At 57.6% G+C, this 15,468-nt stretch overlaps 1 protein-coding gene across 1 annotated transcript in view; it reads right to left on the bottom strand.

The window, feature by feature from the left end:
• The window catches only part of SZT2 (SZT2 subunit of KICSTOR complex), a 52,007-nt gene that overhangs the window by 16,099 nt on the left and 20,440 nt on the right, over positions 1–15,468 (bottom strand). Inside the window, exons 8-42 of the mRNA XM_039238663.1 lie at positions 14,617–14,827; positions 14,211–14,381; positions 13,562–13,796; positions 13,253–13,382; positions 12,333–12,475; positions 11,962–12,114; positions 11,709–11,823; positions 11,276–11,493; positions 10,967–11,182; positions 10,503–10,581; positions 10,179–10,273; positions 9,575–9,743; positions 9,263–9,377; positions 9,036–9,149; positions 8,653–8,823; positions 8,394–8,488; positions 8,034–8,157; positions 7,766–7,930; positions 7,471–7,675; positions 7,061–7,176; positions 6,704–6,950; positions 5,667–5,808; positions 5,412–5,504; positions 5,189–5,267; positions 4,795–5,085; positions 4,507–4,648; positions 4,212–4,319; positions 4,061–4,124; positions 3,653–3,838; positions 3,136–3,303; positions 2,969–3,047; positions 2,763–2,834; positions 2,372–2,573; positions 1,444–1,543; positions 624–753 (exon numbers count right to left, since the gene is read on the bottom strand). Coding sequence (XP_039094594.1) covers positions 624–753; positions 1,444–1,543; positions 2,372–2,573; positions 2,763–2,834; positions 2,969–3,047; positions 3,136–3,303; positions 3,653–3,838; positions 4,061–4,124; positions 4,212–4,319; positions 4,507–4,648; positions 4,795–5,085; positions 5,189–5,267; positions 5,412–5,504; positions 5,667–5,808; positions 6,704–6,950; positions 7,061–7,176; positions 7,471–7,675; positions 7,766–7,930; positions 8,034–8,157; positions 8,394–8,488; positions 8,653–8,823; positions 9,036–9,149; positions 9,263–9,377; positions 9,575–9,743; positions 10,179–10,273; positions 10,503–10,581; positions 10,967–11,182; positions 11,276–11,493; positions 11,709–11,823; positions 11,962–12,114; positions 12,333–12,475; positions 13,253–13,382; positions 13,562–13,796; positions 14,211–14,381; positions 14,617–14,827 — 5,143 coding nt within the window. The remainder of the gene's footprint in view (positions 1–623; positions 754–1,443; positions 1,544–2,371; positions 2,574–2,762; positions 2,835–2,968; positions 3,048–3,135; positions 3,304–3,652; positions 3,839–4,060; positions 4,125–4,211; positions 4,320–4,506; positions 4,649–4,794; positions 5,086–5,188; positions 5,268–5,411; positions 5,505–5,666; positions 5,809–6,703; positions 6,951–7,060; positions 7,177–7,470; positions 7,676–7,765; positions 7,931–8,033; positions 8,158–8,393; positions 8,489–8,652; positions 8,824–9,035; positions 9,150–9,262; positions 9,378–9,574; positions 9,744–10,178; positions 10,274–10,502; positions 10,582–10,966; positions 11,183–11,275; positions 11,494–11,708; positions 11,824–11,961; positions 12,115–12,332; positions 12,476–13,252; positions 13,383–13,561; positions 13,797–14,210; positions 14,382–14,616; positions 14,828–15,468) is intronic.

The following is a 15,468-nucleotide window of genomic DNA, read 5'->3' as shown; positions in this document are numbered from 1 at the left end:
CACCCAGGCGCCCCTGATTTTACTTTTAAACCAGAAGAGAGAACTGCAAAGGAATGCCATGGTTTGGCTTTCCCCTCTGAGCTGGGGTGAGAGGTCATCAGGAGTAAGAGAAGAGGGCAGAAGTGTCAAGACTTCAATTAGCATCACGAGTATTACTATGTTTCCCAACCATGACCAGGAATCTGAGGAATCCCAAAACGGTCTTGTACCGGCCTATCTGGAAGGACAGCCAACTGAAAGACAAATCCTCCTACTGGGCTTGGGCTCCTCCCCTCTGCCCTTCTCCCAGCAGTGACTTGGCCTACAAGTCCACACTCCCCCATCTCATTCCTCCGCCCTGTCACCCAAAGGGGAAAGATGATCATTTTGGAAAAGAAGGCGGGGCCGGGCAGAGGCTCTGCCTGTGTAATAGCTTCCCTTCTGTCCCCCTGGGTCCTAGTCCCACCTCTCTGCTGAAACTATTTTCACTGACAACACGGAACTCTCGAGAGGCCAAATCAGCGATCCTTTTCTGTCCTATCTTCCCTGCTCTCCTGGCACTGGTGACCTCGTCTTCTCACCCAAGAACCGATACAGAGAGGGCAGCAGCAGCCTGCGAGGGAGGCTCCTGCATGGGGACTCACCATCGCTGGGCAGCGGTGCCCGCTGACGGGAGTGGAAGGGGGTCTCGCTGCGCCACAGATCTTCTTCGCTCTCGGCCACCAGAAGAGAATTACACACGTGACTGTCATGGAGGTCCTGCAGAAGCAGCCGCTGGAAGAAGGAGCCAGGCATCAGGGAACTGAAATATTCCTCATAAATTGGCAGTGGTGGTCAGGGGTGATCAAAGGCCAGAGAAGAGGCCATTGACTGGGGGTCAATGGTCAGTAGAGCATCCGTAATCACTGGGGGTGGGGTGGGGTCAGAGGTGTGCCCAACAGTCACTGGGCTCTGAACCCCCAGTTAGGAGAACTCATTCCTCCCCTTTGCCGGAACCTGTTCCCCATCCTTGGGGTCTCAGCTTAAAAATCAACTCTTCCCGACACTTCAGAAGGTCCGACTGCCATTGCTCTCCTAGCAGTCTCTGCTTTTCCTCTGTACAGTTCTTCACAATTGTAATGGAAATAACTGGTGCAATTCAGTTGTTCAGTCTCTCTGTCCCGCTCGACACAAGCTCCGGAGAGTTTTCCCCTGTGTTGTTCACTATTATATCCCTAGTGCTGGCACAGTGCAATGAGAAGGGACAGCTCATGGTCAGGGCCTGGGAGAGTAACCCCCATTACTGGGACTGAGGAAGCATTCCCAGTTTGTAGAGTCCACGGAGTAATAGTACCCTGGTAACCAGGTGTCAAAGAAAATGGCCAAGATGGATCAAGAGCCTCTGAAGGTCAAGTTCCTGGAAACTCCTCCCTCATGTGAGCAGTGTCGCATGCCTAGAGGGCCCTGCCCCCAGTCGTCCCTTACCTGGTTGACCTCCCTGCAGATCTCCCCAACTCGCCTCACGAGGAGCTGCTGCAGGTGGCGACACTCAGTGCCTGGCCCCCCGTCCTCCCGAACCAGGCTCCTAGAGGGGAGGGATGTGATCAGACACACTTGTAGGGTGGGCGTGGGGAGCTTGAGAGCTGGGGGCAGAGAGTGGGGGTCGGGGGCAAGAGAAATCACGAAAAGGGAGTAGGACTGGACAAAGGGAAGCAAACTGGGTGGGAAACGGGACAAACAGAATTCTCAGTAGCAATTATGGAAGCACAGGCTCCACGCTTGCTTTGCCAGCTCCCACATGGGCAGCACACTAACCCTGAGGCTTCCTTCCCATGGCGCACCTCCTCTCCAGTCTCAGATCTTGATCAGAATGGTGGTCTTCCCTCCTCAAACCTACCCCACTCTGATGAGAGCCACAGTTAACCAGAGGCCTACCTGTGTATCCTGGCTCTGCCCTTTACTGTGACCTTGGGCAAGTATTTAACTTATCTGTGCTTGAGTTTCTTCATCCACACCATAAGGAGAATACTACTTTCTGGGACTGTTTCACAGATCAAGGGAGCTGATCCAGGTAGAACACTTAGAACAGTGTCTGCTGCATAATAAGCACTTGCTAAATATTACCTATTGTTCCCATATCAACTTCTGAAGCTGCTCTCAACTGTATATGCTATTAATGCTTGGCGAGGAGCCCAAAATCCTATCAGCTTTTTACCTCTATTAGGAAAGCAGAGGGTGGCCTGCTTTGCTATAGGTCGTGGGAAGTGGTCAGGACCCCCCAGCCTCAGAATAGTCAGACCCCAACCCAAACCTTCAGTCCCAAGTCTTACTTCTGAGCGAGCCCGGAGAGGAGTGCTATGGGACTGGGGAAAAGCAGCTGTAATGTCAGAGTCAGGTACAGGGCCCTACTTACCGTGCGTGTGCGTACACTTCTACGCGATCCTGCAGTATGCGGATGATGAGCCAGAAGTCAGGCAGGCAGGGCCCAGGGAGGCCTGAGAGTGAAGGCTGTGGAGGTGCTGGCCCAGGGGGGGTCCGCAACGTGAAGGGAGCCTTCTCCCCCAGGGTCTCATTCGGACCCTCACTGTCTGAGCCACTGCTGCCACCATCATACCCTGCGTCAAACGTGCCGAGGTTCAGCCCCACCCTTTGGCCCACCTGAGTCTCTGAGCACATCAGGCTTGGTGGCCCCGTCACGTCGGGCCCCCAGTCCTTTCTGATGCCCCCTGCCCAGTCCTTGTGCGGCACAGCCCTGAGTCTGCTTCCTATCAGCTCCCAGTCCTCCACCCATCACCCCAGCTCACCTAGGTGGTCAGAGTCCACGCTGCCCTGACTGGACATGAGGCTCAGCCCCCGGCTAGGCCCAGGCTGTCTCCCTGGGGAGAGAAGGAAAATGCCTGGTACATCTACTGATACCCTTAGGACTGCCCTCCAAAGATGGAAGCAGGGCCAGAGATCTCCAAGTCCCTGGTCCTAGCCCCTCGACTTTGTTGACTGAATCTTCTCTTACCTCCCTGTGGCAGGCTGAGGAGGGGGGTGCCCTCAGAACCCTCTGGGGAGCCCGGGGCTAGGGGGCTGGTTGTCAGGGCCTGAGGGGCAGAAAGTCATGACTGAATACAGGCCCAACACACCCACCTCCACCCTCTCCACCCCCAGGTCACCCCAAGAAAGGCTCACCTCCCCTTCGACGCCTTCGGCCCTGTCCTCATGGCTGTGCCAAGCCCAGGCTGCTGAAGGGAGCTCCCCTTGGGACCCACCTGGCTGTTGGCCAACTGCCACAAAGAAGAAGCCACTGTCAGGATCCTCAAGAAGAACGTGGCCAGGGAGGTGAAGGTGGCGGAATTCCTGAGAGTAGGAGCCAAGGTCATAGTTTAGGTAGGACCAGCCCCCCATTCACGACCCCCTCTTTGCCCCCTACATACTTCCTCAGCAGACCCTCACAGCCATCTGGTAAACCAGACGCTGGCACCCCCATTGCTGAAGTTTGCAAAGTTCAGTGAATTTCCTAAGGTTCAACAGGCCCAGTGGCAAGGAGGGGAGCCAGGTCTCTTCCTACCAAGTTGGGTTCTCAGGCATGGGGTGGGGGTATTGTGGAGCAGGTGTCCTGGAGGGAGGCCCTTCTACTTCCATAGCTGGAGTGCAGGGAAGAACGGGCCCCAGGAATGACCAGAGGGGTGTTCTGAGGGTAGCATACCTCCTTGAATTGCGTGAGGGAACGTTCTGGCCCGAACACAAAACTCAGTGGCAGGGTCTGGCGAAGGCAGGTGGAGCGTCCAGAAGAGCTATGGATGTGGGCAGCAGCGCGGTGCAGGGTCGGGCTCTGGGGGACGCCCCCTCTTCGGAGGGCGCCTACTATCTCGTCCTCCAGCAACCAGTGGATCTACAGTGAGAGAGCAATCTGGGAAGTGGCAAAGGGCACCTCCCTTGCTGCTTGGTGCATCACTTCACTCCCAGACTAGAAGACACTCTGCCTCACAGATTGAGGGCAGCCCTACTCTGACCCCAGAATTAAGAGGCACCTTACCTTACTGATATGAGGGACAGGGAATTGGTTACAGAGTTGAGGGGCTGTCACTTAGGCTGGGGGAGGGAAGGCCCTCACCTCACTCATGGTGGTCTCAATAGCCAGTCTGTGGGGTGTGGCCAAATTGGAGAGCCCGGGGTGCCTATGTGGAAGAAAGGTTTAGATGTTGGTTTCCAGAAAACAAAACTGACAGGGAGCGAGAAACTCTGAGAGGAACAAAGGGAAATACCTGTCTTCTTCTGGGGGAGGCACTGGGGGTCCCAGGCCATCATCCGACCTTAAAGATGATGGCTGCCCCGGGGATCGTGGGAATGAAGCACTGCTTTCAGATGTAGACCTGAATAGGGTGGGAGCAAAGGTCAAAGATGAGCAGCCACAGCAGCCACTGTCCTCTTGGGGCCTCGTCAGCACTCCTTTCCTGGAATCCCCAGGGGCTCCTAGAGTCCTAGAGTACCTCTAGATTCCTTTAAAGGGCCTCTACCCCAACAAGGCCCCAGATCCCCCCACCAGACTTGCTGCCACACCGGTGGTGCTGAGGGTCCGAGGTCGGGGGAAGCTCCACTTCCAGAGGCAAGGTCAGCACAAAGACGTCCAGGGTGATACTGAGATCCCTCAGGGGCACTCGGCCTCCAATGGGGGGGCCCTCCAGACTGGAAAGGACCTGGCCTGGGAGAGGGGGAAAGTCAGGCGTTGCTGGAGCCTGGGGACAAGCACAGACTTCAGGTTCTCAGTGCTGGTGAGTTACATCTGCCCACAGACAGACAGGCAGACAGTCCTGGGACCTGGCCCTGCCCTGGGCACCCCAGACTCACCCAGGCAGGTGGGCAGGCTACACACAGGTACCGAGCTGTGCTGCCCACGCAGCCGCACGGAGCATGTGAGGTGCAGGAAGAGCGGTGGCAGGTCATGCACCAGGCTCTCAGGCCCAGTTGGCGAGTCACCCCCCAAGATACTGAAGGAGTCCTCGTCAGGGTTCACAGTGTCTGCATCTGACAGTGAGGCCGAGTCAAGCCCAGCCGGTCCCAGGTCCGGTTCACGGCTCTCGCGATATTCCACCTCTAGCTCTGGGTCACTCTCAGTGACCACACAGCAGGCTGTGTCTCCTGGACATGGAGGCATGTCGTGTGGTTAACGGGAGCGCTGGCAGCAGAGGGCCCCAAATCTTGGCTGTAAGCAGCCTTTCATCTCTACCCATTGTCCACAAACCTTCTTCTCCTATGAGCTCAGCCTCTGAAAACTCCAGGTCACTGACTTTTCTGTCTACTGTGTCCCGGGGGCCCTCATCCTGAACAAAACAAAGAGAGGTTTATCCAATGCAGGACAAGAACCACATCTGGGCCTCACGGAGCCAAGAGTCTAGAGGATCTGGGTGGGCCCACTGGGGCCTCTGGGGCTACAGGTCAGGGGTACGAGGGAGGAAGCCACTCACCTCTCGCCTGCTGGATGGAGGACAATAGAAGAAGTAGTGGGGATTGGAGGGCACTGTGCGGAAGTGGAGACCACTGATTTCCAGGAACTTCTCCTGTTTTGGGGTTAGAAAGAGGCTGCTATGTCAGCCAGCCCTCAGCTGAACACTATCCCCTACCCTAGAATGGACACCTATGCACCCCTACCCCAGGAGAGAACACTGAACCCTGGTGTAGGCAGGGCTCCACCCCTCTTCTGCCCCCACGAAGTGTCCCACCTGGATGAGGCTATGAAGGGCATCATGTGCCTCTCCTCGCAGCTGGCAGACGTCTGTCAGAGAGATCTCCAGGCTAGGGTCTGGAATCCCGGGGACACGGCTGCTCTGAAACTCAGGCTCGCTGAGGTCCTCGGTCTCTATGCTGAGTGGTCAGGGAGAGAGTGAAGGGCACTGAAGTGTTAAGAACCAGCGAGTCCTGGAGGAAGCTGCTCCCTTACTAGGCACAGCCCACACCTGTCTCTAGCCAGGGTGCTCAGCACAATGGCATGGGCAGTGGAAGAGGCAAGGAGAACCAGCCAACCCATTTTGGCTCAGACCTCCGCGTTTGTTAACAACTGGACATTTCTGTGACACAGAGGAATGAGTACAGATGACTCCCAGTTTTCTGACTCGGACCACTGGGTCAGATCTCATTCCCACAGAAGGAGAACACAGGTGAAGCAAGGTTTGGTGGGAAGAAGATGCACTGATTTCGGGCCATGAAGCTTGGAGGACCTAGGGCTCCAGACAGGGAACCAGGCTGCAGCACGGACCTGGGTGTCCTCACCACACCGCTCCCTCTGCGTCTGCTGCTTCCCTCATGCTAATACGCAGTGGGCACGGAAGGACGGCAGATGCCAGACACAGCCGTCTATCCGCTTGTCTTTCTCCCTTCAGGGACCTGCTGGGCCCCTCCGGTGAGCTGGGGACTCAGCAGTCAGGTCAACATTCTGTGAAACTCACAGAGGGGTTCTGGGTATTATTACTGTTGTACGAATGTCCTTAGAACAAGCTTCTGCTTTCACTGAGGGCGACTGGCAACTCCCTACCCCTAACCCCACTCAACACTCCACACCAGAACAGAAGAGACAGGGAGGAGCCCGAGGTCTATGCCAAATGGGAGAAAGCAGCCTGGGCGGGAGCAGGAAGCCAGAGTCAAAGCACCTGCCTCCATGGCATGTGGGCATGACTGTGCCTGGCCGTTCCCTCCGAAGGGAAGGTCTCGGTTTACGGGGGCTTTGTGCACCCCTGACACATGATTCAGGAACAATCCTAACCTGGACTCAGAAGCCAGGATGGCTCGTTCCCGAGGCTCGGGGCCCTCCTCGATGCTGCTGCTGAAAGGTCCAGGGCTAAGAGGCCCAGGGCTTGGGGGCGCCTGAGGCAACACCCGAGTGTGGCCACACAGTGCAAGCAGGAAAGGCGTAATGTCTACTTCCTGTAGTAGCTCCTCACAGGCATCTACCGCTATCAGCAAGTCCTGTGAGGTGATGCTCTGTGCTTGCTGCAGACTCCGGAACAGTCCTGAGGGAGCGGAAGGGGCCACGGCTGGATTGGCCTCTCCAGTCCCCATCCCCGTAATCCTGTGAAGCCCCACTCCTCCCTGAGGCTCCCTCCTGCGGCCCCCTCCTCACCACGGACGTAGCATCGCTGAGCATGCTCCTGTAGCAAGGCACAGTGGTTGGCTGCCTCCTTGTACCTGGGCTCCATCCAGACTGAGGATGGGGCGGGCTGGTCAAGGAACTGAGTCCTAGGAACAGGAGCAAAGAGAGAGCTGGGCCAGCTCTCCCAAGTGACATCTCTGAGTCACCATCCACTCCCACTCCGCTGGATGGTCTGTACACCCCTACTGAATGTATTCACAGCCTAGCAAGTTCACTTGATTTGCTGAAGGAAGCGGAGCAAGGAGCCGGCAGGACATGACTAAGAAACTGAGTTCCGGCCATGGATCGTCAACCTGCCTGTCCATACCCCTGACTGGTCGCGAGCCTTGGCTGGGAGCCACACGTAGGGGAGGACCAAGGTCCACGTTGAGGGTACTCACCGGAAGGTGAGGTCTCGGGGGGCCTGAGGGGGTTGCAGGCCAACCATCTGCTCCCTCAGCGCTTCCAGGGCGCAGCTGTAAATGTACACGGGACACCGGATGCGGGGACCATCTGCGCCCTCCGTCTGCGGAGCCTGACGCCCAATGTAAGCCTGCACGTCCCGACGGAAAGGTGGGCTTAGGTCTCCTGGATCCTGGGCAGTATCTGTGGGAGGAGGTGTCACATGGTCTCCAAGCCTCCTATTTGTTCACAATCCTGAGCCCGCTTAACTGACTTCACAGTCAGCAGCCTTACCACCAGCTGGGGTGACACTGAGCGTGGGGACCTGGGCCTTTGTAGCCCTCGCCCCAGTTCCTCCCACATCTTTCAGGCTGGGGGCCCCGCTCCAATCCCCAAACTTAGGCTTTGTCTCCTCTTGAGAGGGTCCCTCCAGGCCACAGGCAGCCAGATGCTGGACATCTGAAGAGGAAAGGAGACACATAAATTAGAGCTGCCGGGCAGGCTGGTGAGGAAGGAGAGGGGTTTGTATCTGAGGCTAATGGTGAAGGCCAGTGGGTGGTACCTGAAAAGGCAGCTGGGAGGAAAGTCAGAAACACATGCTGCGGAGTCACAAGCCTTGCATAGCAGCGCCACTGAGGGCAATGGGTAGAGATGAAAGGCTTCAGGGTCTCAGGAGGGCCTACAATCTTTAAGACAGAAAATCAGAACAATAGGTAAGGGACGGCTTCGCTCCTGCTCCCTCCCTTCCCCCTAGAGCACAGCCGTAGGTAGAGAGTGCAGGATGCAGGGCCAAGGGGAACACAGTACCCTGTCCCTGGCAGGAGGCATTCAGTATCCCCGGTGATAGAGTTGGGGCATGAATATGTGGTAACAGAAGGATATCAGTGTGAAAAGGGGCCCAAGGAGACAAATCAGTGCTGACCAGGGGAGGAGGCGCTGGGTCTCCAGTGGCCTGGGTGCTGCCGACTGCTTGATCCTTTGGGACCCCGTGGCCCTCCACTGGTGGCTCTTCCAGACCTACAATGGGGATAGAGGTGGGTGGAAGAGAGCAGGGCCAGCAGAGAGGCAGGGCTCTGAGGTGAAGAGACGGGGAGGCCAAAACCCAAAGACAGAAGCCCCCTGAGGGGTGGGGAAAGGGGCTGGGCCGGAGTGTGCTGTTTGGGAAAGAGGTGGGAGCTCACCTGGACCGTGGCGGGTCCGCCGCAGCACCTCACTCAAGAAGGCGGCCTGGTCAGCAGTGGTCAGCGGGATCTCCCGGTCACTCAGCTCCTGCCCCAGGCAGCTGTGCAGCAGGCACAGCACCATGTCGTTGGCGGGACAGGGCCCCTCGGCGAGAGGGACGCCCTCTGGCTCTGCCCGACATACACTCAGCTCAGCACCAAGAGCCTCCTGCTGCCCAGCACCCTGGCTCAGCCCTGACCACGGCAGCCCTCCTGCAGTGTCCAAGCCTCCTCCTGCCCCAACGTGCTGTCTGTTGGCAGACTCATCTGCTCTCCAGGCCCTAACACCCCCACGCTTGCTGTCCCTCTACGTGTGGGTGAGTGAGTACGAAGTTCTCACCCACCTCTAGAAAGCAGAAGGAAGAACATCTGGAGCTGCTGACACTGAGGCAACAGTCCCATTAGGTCAAAATGGAAAGGGATCTCATGGACACAGGAATCTCCTCCCTGGTCCAATCCTAGGAGGCAGGGAGGAAGGACAATATCCACGGTGAGACCTGGACTCCCGGCTATGGTTGCCTTCTCCCCACACACTTTCCTGCTCCACCCTGATAGCCCCTTCCCCACTGACCATCAGAGACCCTAGGCTCTGGGGGCAGGGGACTCCATTCCTTGCTCTGGCACAGCTGTATCAGGTATTCAAAGCTCAGTATGGAGCCTATGCAGGCAGCATCCCGAGGGTGGAGCTAGGGGACAAAGAGCAGAGGTCAGGGGTCAGCCTGTCCTAGCCCAGAGGACTCTGGGTCCAGCTCTCAAGGAAGCCCACACAGTCACAGGCACGCAGAACGCAGAGACTCAGAGGGACCAGGGAGCCCCAGGCCGTGGTACTCCGGAGGGATGGCAGCTAACATGCTAAGGTGTGGGTGCTTCAGGCGTCACTCACGGCTCGAGGGATCTCAGGGTATGTCAGATCCCGCAGGTGCTTCCAGCTCTCAGGGCCAGGCCCCACTCGCCCATACTGCGGCTCTACCCACACCTCGGTGACAAGGTGGAGCTCTGAGTCTCCTTCCAGGGCCTCCACCTCCACATCATTGTCATCATCTGTTGAGAAGCTAAAGGAGGAGGAGCCCTGAGTCTGGCAGAGCAGAGTCCAATCCACAACAGAGTGGCAGGGGGGTCAGTTCACGGAGGGCACACAGGTGAACACAATTTGCATGTGGCCTCTCCAGGCCCGCGTCTGCCTGATGAAGCATCTAATGGGGCACCTGGGTGGCTCAGTCGGTTAAGCATCAGACTCTTGATTTTGGCTCAGGTCACAATCTTGTGAGATCAAGCCCAGCATTGGGCTCTGCACTGACAGTGTGGAGCCTGCTTGGGATTCTCTCTCTCTCTCTCTCTCTTCCCCCCCATGCCCCCCACCCCCACAAATAAACTTAAAAAAAAAAAAAAAAGATACAAACCGCACCCCTACCCTGACTCTCTAGCAGCCCGGGAGATGAACTTCAGGGGCAGGAGGGGGAAGGGGGAATGTGGAGAGGCAGCCTCACCTGTCTTTGGTGGAGGTAGAGTGTGGGGGGAAGAGGATGTACTGGACAACACACGTGTGCCTCTCCTCGCCTGCAGCCTGCCCCAGGGGCTCGTTCTGGAGGCAGAATGGGAGATCTTGGGTAAACCTCAGCCAAGCCAGAGGCCTGGCCTGGCCCAGCTCTGGCTCCCAGGACTCTAGCCTCTTGCCACATTGTCCTGGGACTGGCCTCAGGCTCTGGGTCCTCTGGCTGCAGGGTCTCCACAAGGCAGTTTCCAGCAGCCCCAACACAGCTCAGAGGCAAGCGTCCCTCCAATGGGGAGGTGTCACAAGGGATGGCACACACCTGAATCGGAAGCTCCAGGACCATGTTGATGATTCCTTCCCCACTGCAGGCAAAGTGGAACCCTTCCGACAGTCGGACTCTGAAGCCCCATAAAGGCGGGGGTGGGGACAGGATGAGAAGGGAGAGACGCGCTCAGAGTCCATCCCCTCGCCCCCATGCCACTTATGTGCCCACCTCCTGGCAGCTGTCCGAGCAGACCTGTGTGCTGACAGCCCTGCTCAGACTACTGGTGCCTCAGGGGCAATGTCTCTAGCTACACAGGCCACAGTGAACAGGCCCGGGAGAGAGGCGGGGGAGGGCAGCAGCAGGTGCTGCTCTGTGCTAAATCCTATGCAGAGCAGCAGCGGCACAGAGGCTCAGAGATGGGCGCGGCCTGACTCAGGCTTTCTGCCAGCAGCCAAACCCAGAGTCTACGCTGGCTCTCTCCCTGCCCCAAGCTGCCTGGCCAGGTTTGGGTAACGTACTCGGTGAGGATGGAGAGGAGCTGCGCGATAGCGCTGAGTGGCAGTGCGGGTGCCAGGCCCGAAGGGATGCTCCAGAGCCAGCGCTGGTGGTAGAGGTAGCGGGACAGCGATGCTAGGCTAGAGGAGGCTGAACGGCCCGACACCAACGGCAGTGGCCCTGGTGGCTCCAGCGTCAGTAAGAAGGGTGCCCGGTAGTCCAGGGGCAGCTTCTCATACCTGGGCGATGGAGGCAACCACTCGATCTCTGCTCATACGAAGCTAAGCCCCAGACTTCCCACGTGTCCCGTAGGCCCCAGCCTCTACACCAACCTGATGAGTAGCTTGTCCAGAGGCTTATGCAGCACCACAAGGCAGGGCCGGTCAGACAGGGCCTGCTGTGGGCCCAGCATGGGGGGGGACTTGGAGGGAGAGCTGCCCCCACCAACACCCCCCAGTCCCTTCCGTTTGACCTTAGGGGTTGGCTCCTTGCTTTGCACCCGGTGGGGGAAACGCAGCCGCAGAATCTCTTCCCGCAAGTCTGACACAATCTGGGGAGAAATGTGATCAGATCCTCCTAACCCCGTCTCCTATAGATCTGGGAGAAGGGATCCCCAGATAAAGTGAGACAGCCCTCTACTCCAAGAATTCCTTGGCCTCGGGGCCCCTCTCTCCACTGGCCCTGGCCCTGTGCAGTTTGGGGGTAAGGAGCTAGTCCACTCTACAGGGTTCCTAGGTCTGGGAAGTCAGGGAGGGCCCAACTTACCTTGTGCCGGGCCTGGGCTGGTGTGCCGATGGGAAAACCCAGACGAAGGACCATGCATGGGGCCTTGGAAATGATGCGGACCATGTAGAAGGAGGAGGGGGGCTGGTCTGGGGCACTAGGGAGAAATGGGGGTGAGTAAGCAGCCCTAGGCTGGGAGTAAGTGGGTTGAGAAGTCGGGGTGAGGTCTGGGGTCAGAGGAAGAGGCACAGGATGCAGCGGAGGGGGAGGAGCGAGGGGACATCATTTTGCCTACCTGGAGAGCAGCTTCACATAGGAATAGCCCTCGACCAGCACGAAGCTGCTCCAGTCCCGAAGCAGAGAGGTCAGCGAGGAGTGCGAGATCCTGCATTGCACAGTGCTATAGCGCCCATTGCTGCCGGGAGTGTGCAAGTGCTTGGGGATCGGTCTGGAAGAGGGGTGCGCACAGAGGTCACACCTTGCAGCCCCAAGCCTGGGGGCAAGGAATGGATTGCTACCTCTCTTCTAGGTGCTATCTGGGAACGTGGGGGTGGATGAGCAGGAAGACCAGGAAAGGATCAGTTTTTCTTGGCTAAAGGTGAGGGTTCACCTGCTAGTCCCCTTTCCCACCACCCTGTGCCCCCTCAGCCCGTGGAGGGTACTCACGTGTCATGCTCCAGGATCAGCACTAGGCGATGCATGTGCAGCCACCGCTGCCATGAATTAGCATCCATGGACAGCACTGGCTTCCAGTAAGCGGCGAACTGGGCATGGGATGAGTCAGACCCGCTGTGCTGCAGGGACAGCACCTGGGGACAGGAAGGCCTGTCCTATAGGAGCACTCGTGGACAAAGAGGGCAACACCTCCAAACAGCGAACAGGACCATGGGGCCCGGGGGGTCAGAGAGAACACTGGTTTATAGCTAAAGGAACTGAGAGCCCATCCTGAGACAGAAGTGAAAAACAGAGGCCTCCAGTACGAAGCCCAGATTAGGATGCGCCCAGAAACAGACTACGTAGCCCCTTAGAGCTAAATCCAGGCAAAGGATGGAGCCTGGCACATTTCTGTCACTGACTTAAGAGGAAGGCCGCTAAATGATGGGAGGAACTCGGGATGAGGCCACCGCGTGCCAGCATAAACCCCCGCCTCACAGTGCAAGGCTGACAACTGGGGGCTGAGTGTGAAGTAAGCACAGGACCAGGGCAGCTATGGTCTTCAGGAGATGCAGTTGAGGGTGGCTGGCACTGGTGGAAAATGAGTGCAGATGCCAGGGGAGGCCAGAGTATGCCACATGGAGATGGGGCAAGGGTTTCACAGTCAGCCGGGACGCCACCACCTACACCGTCTCCATGTCTTTACCTCTGACACCCGTGGTCTGTTGAGGACAGCGTCTCTCTACAGATCCTTCTCTGCCAGGAACTTGGAAGGAGGGAGAACTGCTCTCAAGGCTAAAGCTTAGAATTCTGGTCTAGGTGCCCCACACTTGAGGAAAGGAAAAGAGAAGGTGGCTCCGGGCTCCAGGAGCTGTGCCAATCCAACACGGGCAGGGACTGCGGCGAACACCCCGAGCCTCCGGGCCACTCACCGGGGTGGTGGAGCCAGGAGGGATATAGAAGAGTGGCACCCCACTCTTGGTGCTGTCAGGAAGTGTGAAGTGTTCTGGGACCGAAGAGAAGGACTGAAGGTGAGCCAGCATCTGGTCCGTCTGGTTAATGCTGCAGAACAAGGGCCAGCCCTGAGCCACACCTGACTCCAGCGGGTACAGAGGAAGGCAGTGCCGGGGCCACCTGGGACCCTGGACACGAGCCTGGTCCCCAGGGGGACCAGCTCCCAGTTTCACACCGCTGTCCCTCCCACACAACAAATGGCATTGCTGAGCGGTGACCTCTCTCACCTCTGTAACGTGTTCCAGAACCGCCGGATGACATGGGTACGATAGAGCGAGCGAATGGGTTGCCTTAGCGCACAGGACACATCATGCAGAATGTCATAGCCGCCTTCCATTGTCACTTCCACTCGGGTTCCTCGAGGGCCATTGGGCTCCAGGGGCCAGGGCGCCACAGCAACATACTCAATGCGCATGTTGTGTTTCCACAGCAGCACCAGCTTCACCTCCAGCTGAGACCCTCCTTCAGGGGAAGCGGGAGGCTACTCAGGGGAAGAAGGCACAGGACTCCAGCCTTGGACTGAGTTCTATCCAAAAACCCCACCTACCTCACGGAACTCTAGCCTGGCTAAAGGTTCCAAGCATGGTTCCAGAGATTTCAGGCCTAGAGCCTATCAACTGCCACAAACAGAAGTTTACAGGAGTGATCTGAAAGCAGAGCCAAGTTCAGGACACCACACTACCCTCAGCTGACTCCCCTCTGGCAAAGGAGATGGAATTGGGAAGCTAAATGCTAAGAAGACCAAGTCCCGGAGGCAACTCAGAACCCACGTGTCTCAAATGACAAGCAGAATCTCACGTGTGATACCAAGGTGGCTTCTGCTTTGCCCAGCAGGTCTGACCCTCGTACGACATGGCAGGGCCTAGTGACCCTTACCTTTGGCCAGGGTGACTTCTCGAACACTGTAGCCCTCTCGAAGCCGAACAGACACAGTGCTGACCAGGTCGGCTGGGACCTCCTTCTCAGTGTGCTTCTTCCGGCGCAGGGCCAAGGCAGGGTTGCTGCTTGCAGAGACCAGGTGCTCATTAAATAAGCGGTGCTGAGAGCCTAGAAGACCAGCAAGAATGGACAAGGGGCATCTGTGAGCCGACACAGATCTAGGAGGAGGGGCTACGCTGAAACCCGGGAAGAGAACAGCGTCAGAACAGTCAGCCCCTGGCACGTGCTCAGTCCCCAAGGGACCGGAACCCTCCACCCATTCCCGAATCACCTCTGGGTCTATGCTACACTCCCCTGCCCACCCCCTGCCCACGCCCTGCCCTTGCCCCAGCCTGCCCCTCACCACAGTAATACTCAGGGTTCAGGGCTTCCCCACTGCGCAGGAAGGAATAGAGGAGAAAGGCCCGGTGGTAGACAGTCAGACCCAGGCTGCCGGGTTCCGGCTCAGGGCAAGTGGACAGGTAGGAACCAAATGTGGCCATTGCGATGAACTTCATCAATTCCACATTGGGCACGTGGCCAAAACTGCAGTCGTAAGAGTAAACTCCTCCCACCTAGAGAAAATGAGGAATTAGAGGCATCAAAGAGGCATCTGAGAAGGAAGTACAAAGAAGCAGTAGTGGTGGCCTGGGTGGCTGCGCCCATCCCCCAGACCACAGAGTGGGAAGAGGGTCAGTATTCCCCTAGGACAGACCACTGCTCTGCAACTTTCCTTCCCCAGGCCCCTGTCTGAAGCCCATGCGATCCGGCCATGTCCTTCTTCAGAACATCAAACACCAGACTGCACCACTCACTAAAGGCTGTGAGGAATGGTTCACCGGGTGCACCTGGGTGGCTCAGTCTGCTGAGCATCCAACTTCAGCTCAGGTCATGATCTCACGGTTCATGGGTTCAAGCCCCGCATCGGGCTCTGTGCTGACAGCTAGCTCAGAGCCTGGAACCTGTTTCAGATTCTGTGTCTCCCTCTCTCTCTCTGACCCTCCCCTGCTCATGCTGTCCCAATCTCTCTCTCTGTCTCTCTCTCAAAAATAAATAAAACATTAAAAAAAAACACTTAAGGGGCGCCTGGGTGGCTTAGTCGGTTAAGCGTCCGACTTTCGCTTGGGTCATGATCTCGCGGTTCGTGGGTTCGGGCCCCGCGTCGGGCTCTGTGCTGACTGCCAGCTCAGAGCCTGGAGCCTGTTTCGGTCTGTGA

Source organism: Hyaena hyaena, unplaced genomic scaffold, assembly GCF_003009895.1.
Source record: "Hyaena hyaena isolate Hyena2069 unplaced genomic scaffold, ASM300989v1 scaffold_144, whole genome shotgun sequence".
Lineage (NCBI taxonomy): Eukaryota > Metazoa > Chordata > Mammalia > Carnivora > Hyaenidae > Hyaena > Hyaena hyaena.
The sequence above is the reverse complement of the archived record's forward strand: the minus strand, read 5'-3'. Positions and strand labels throughout refer to the sequence as shown.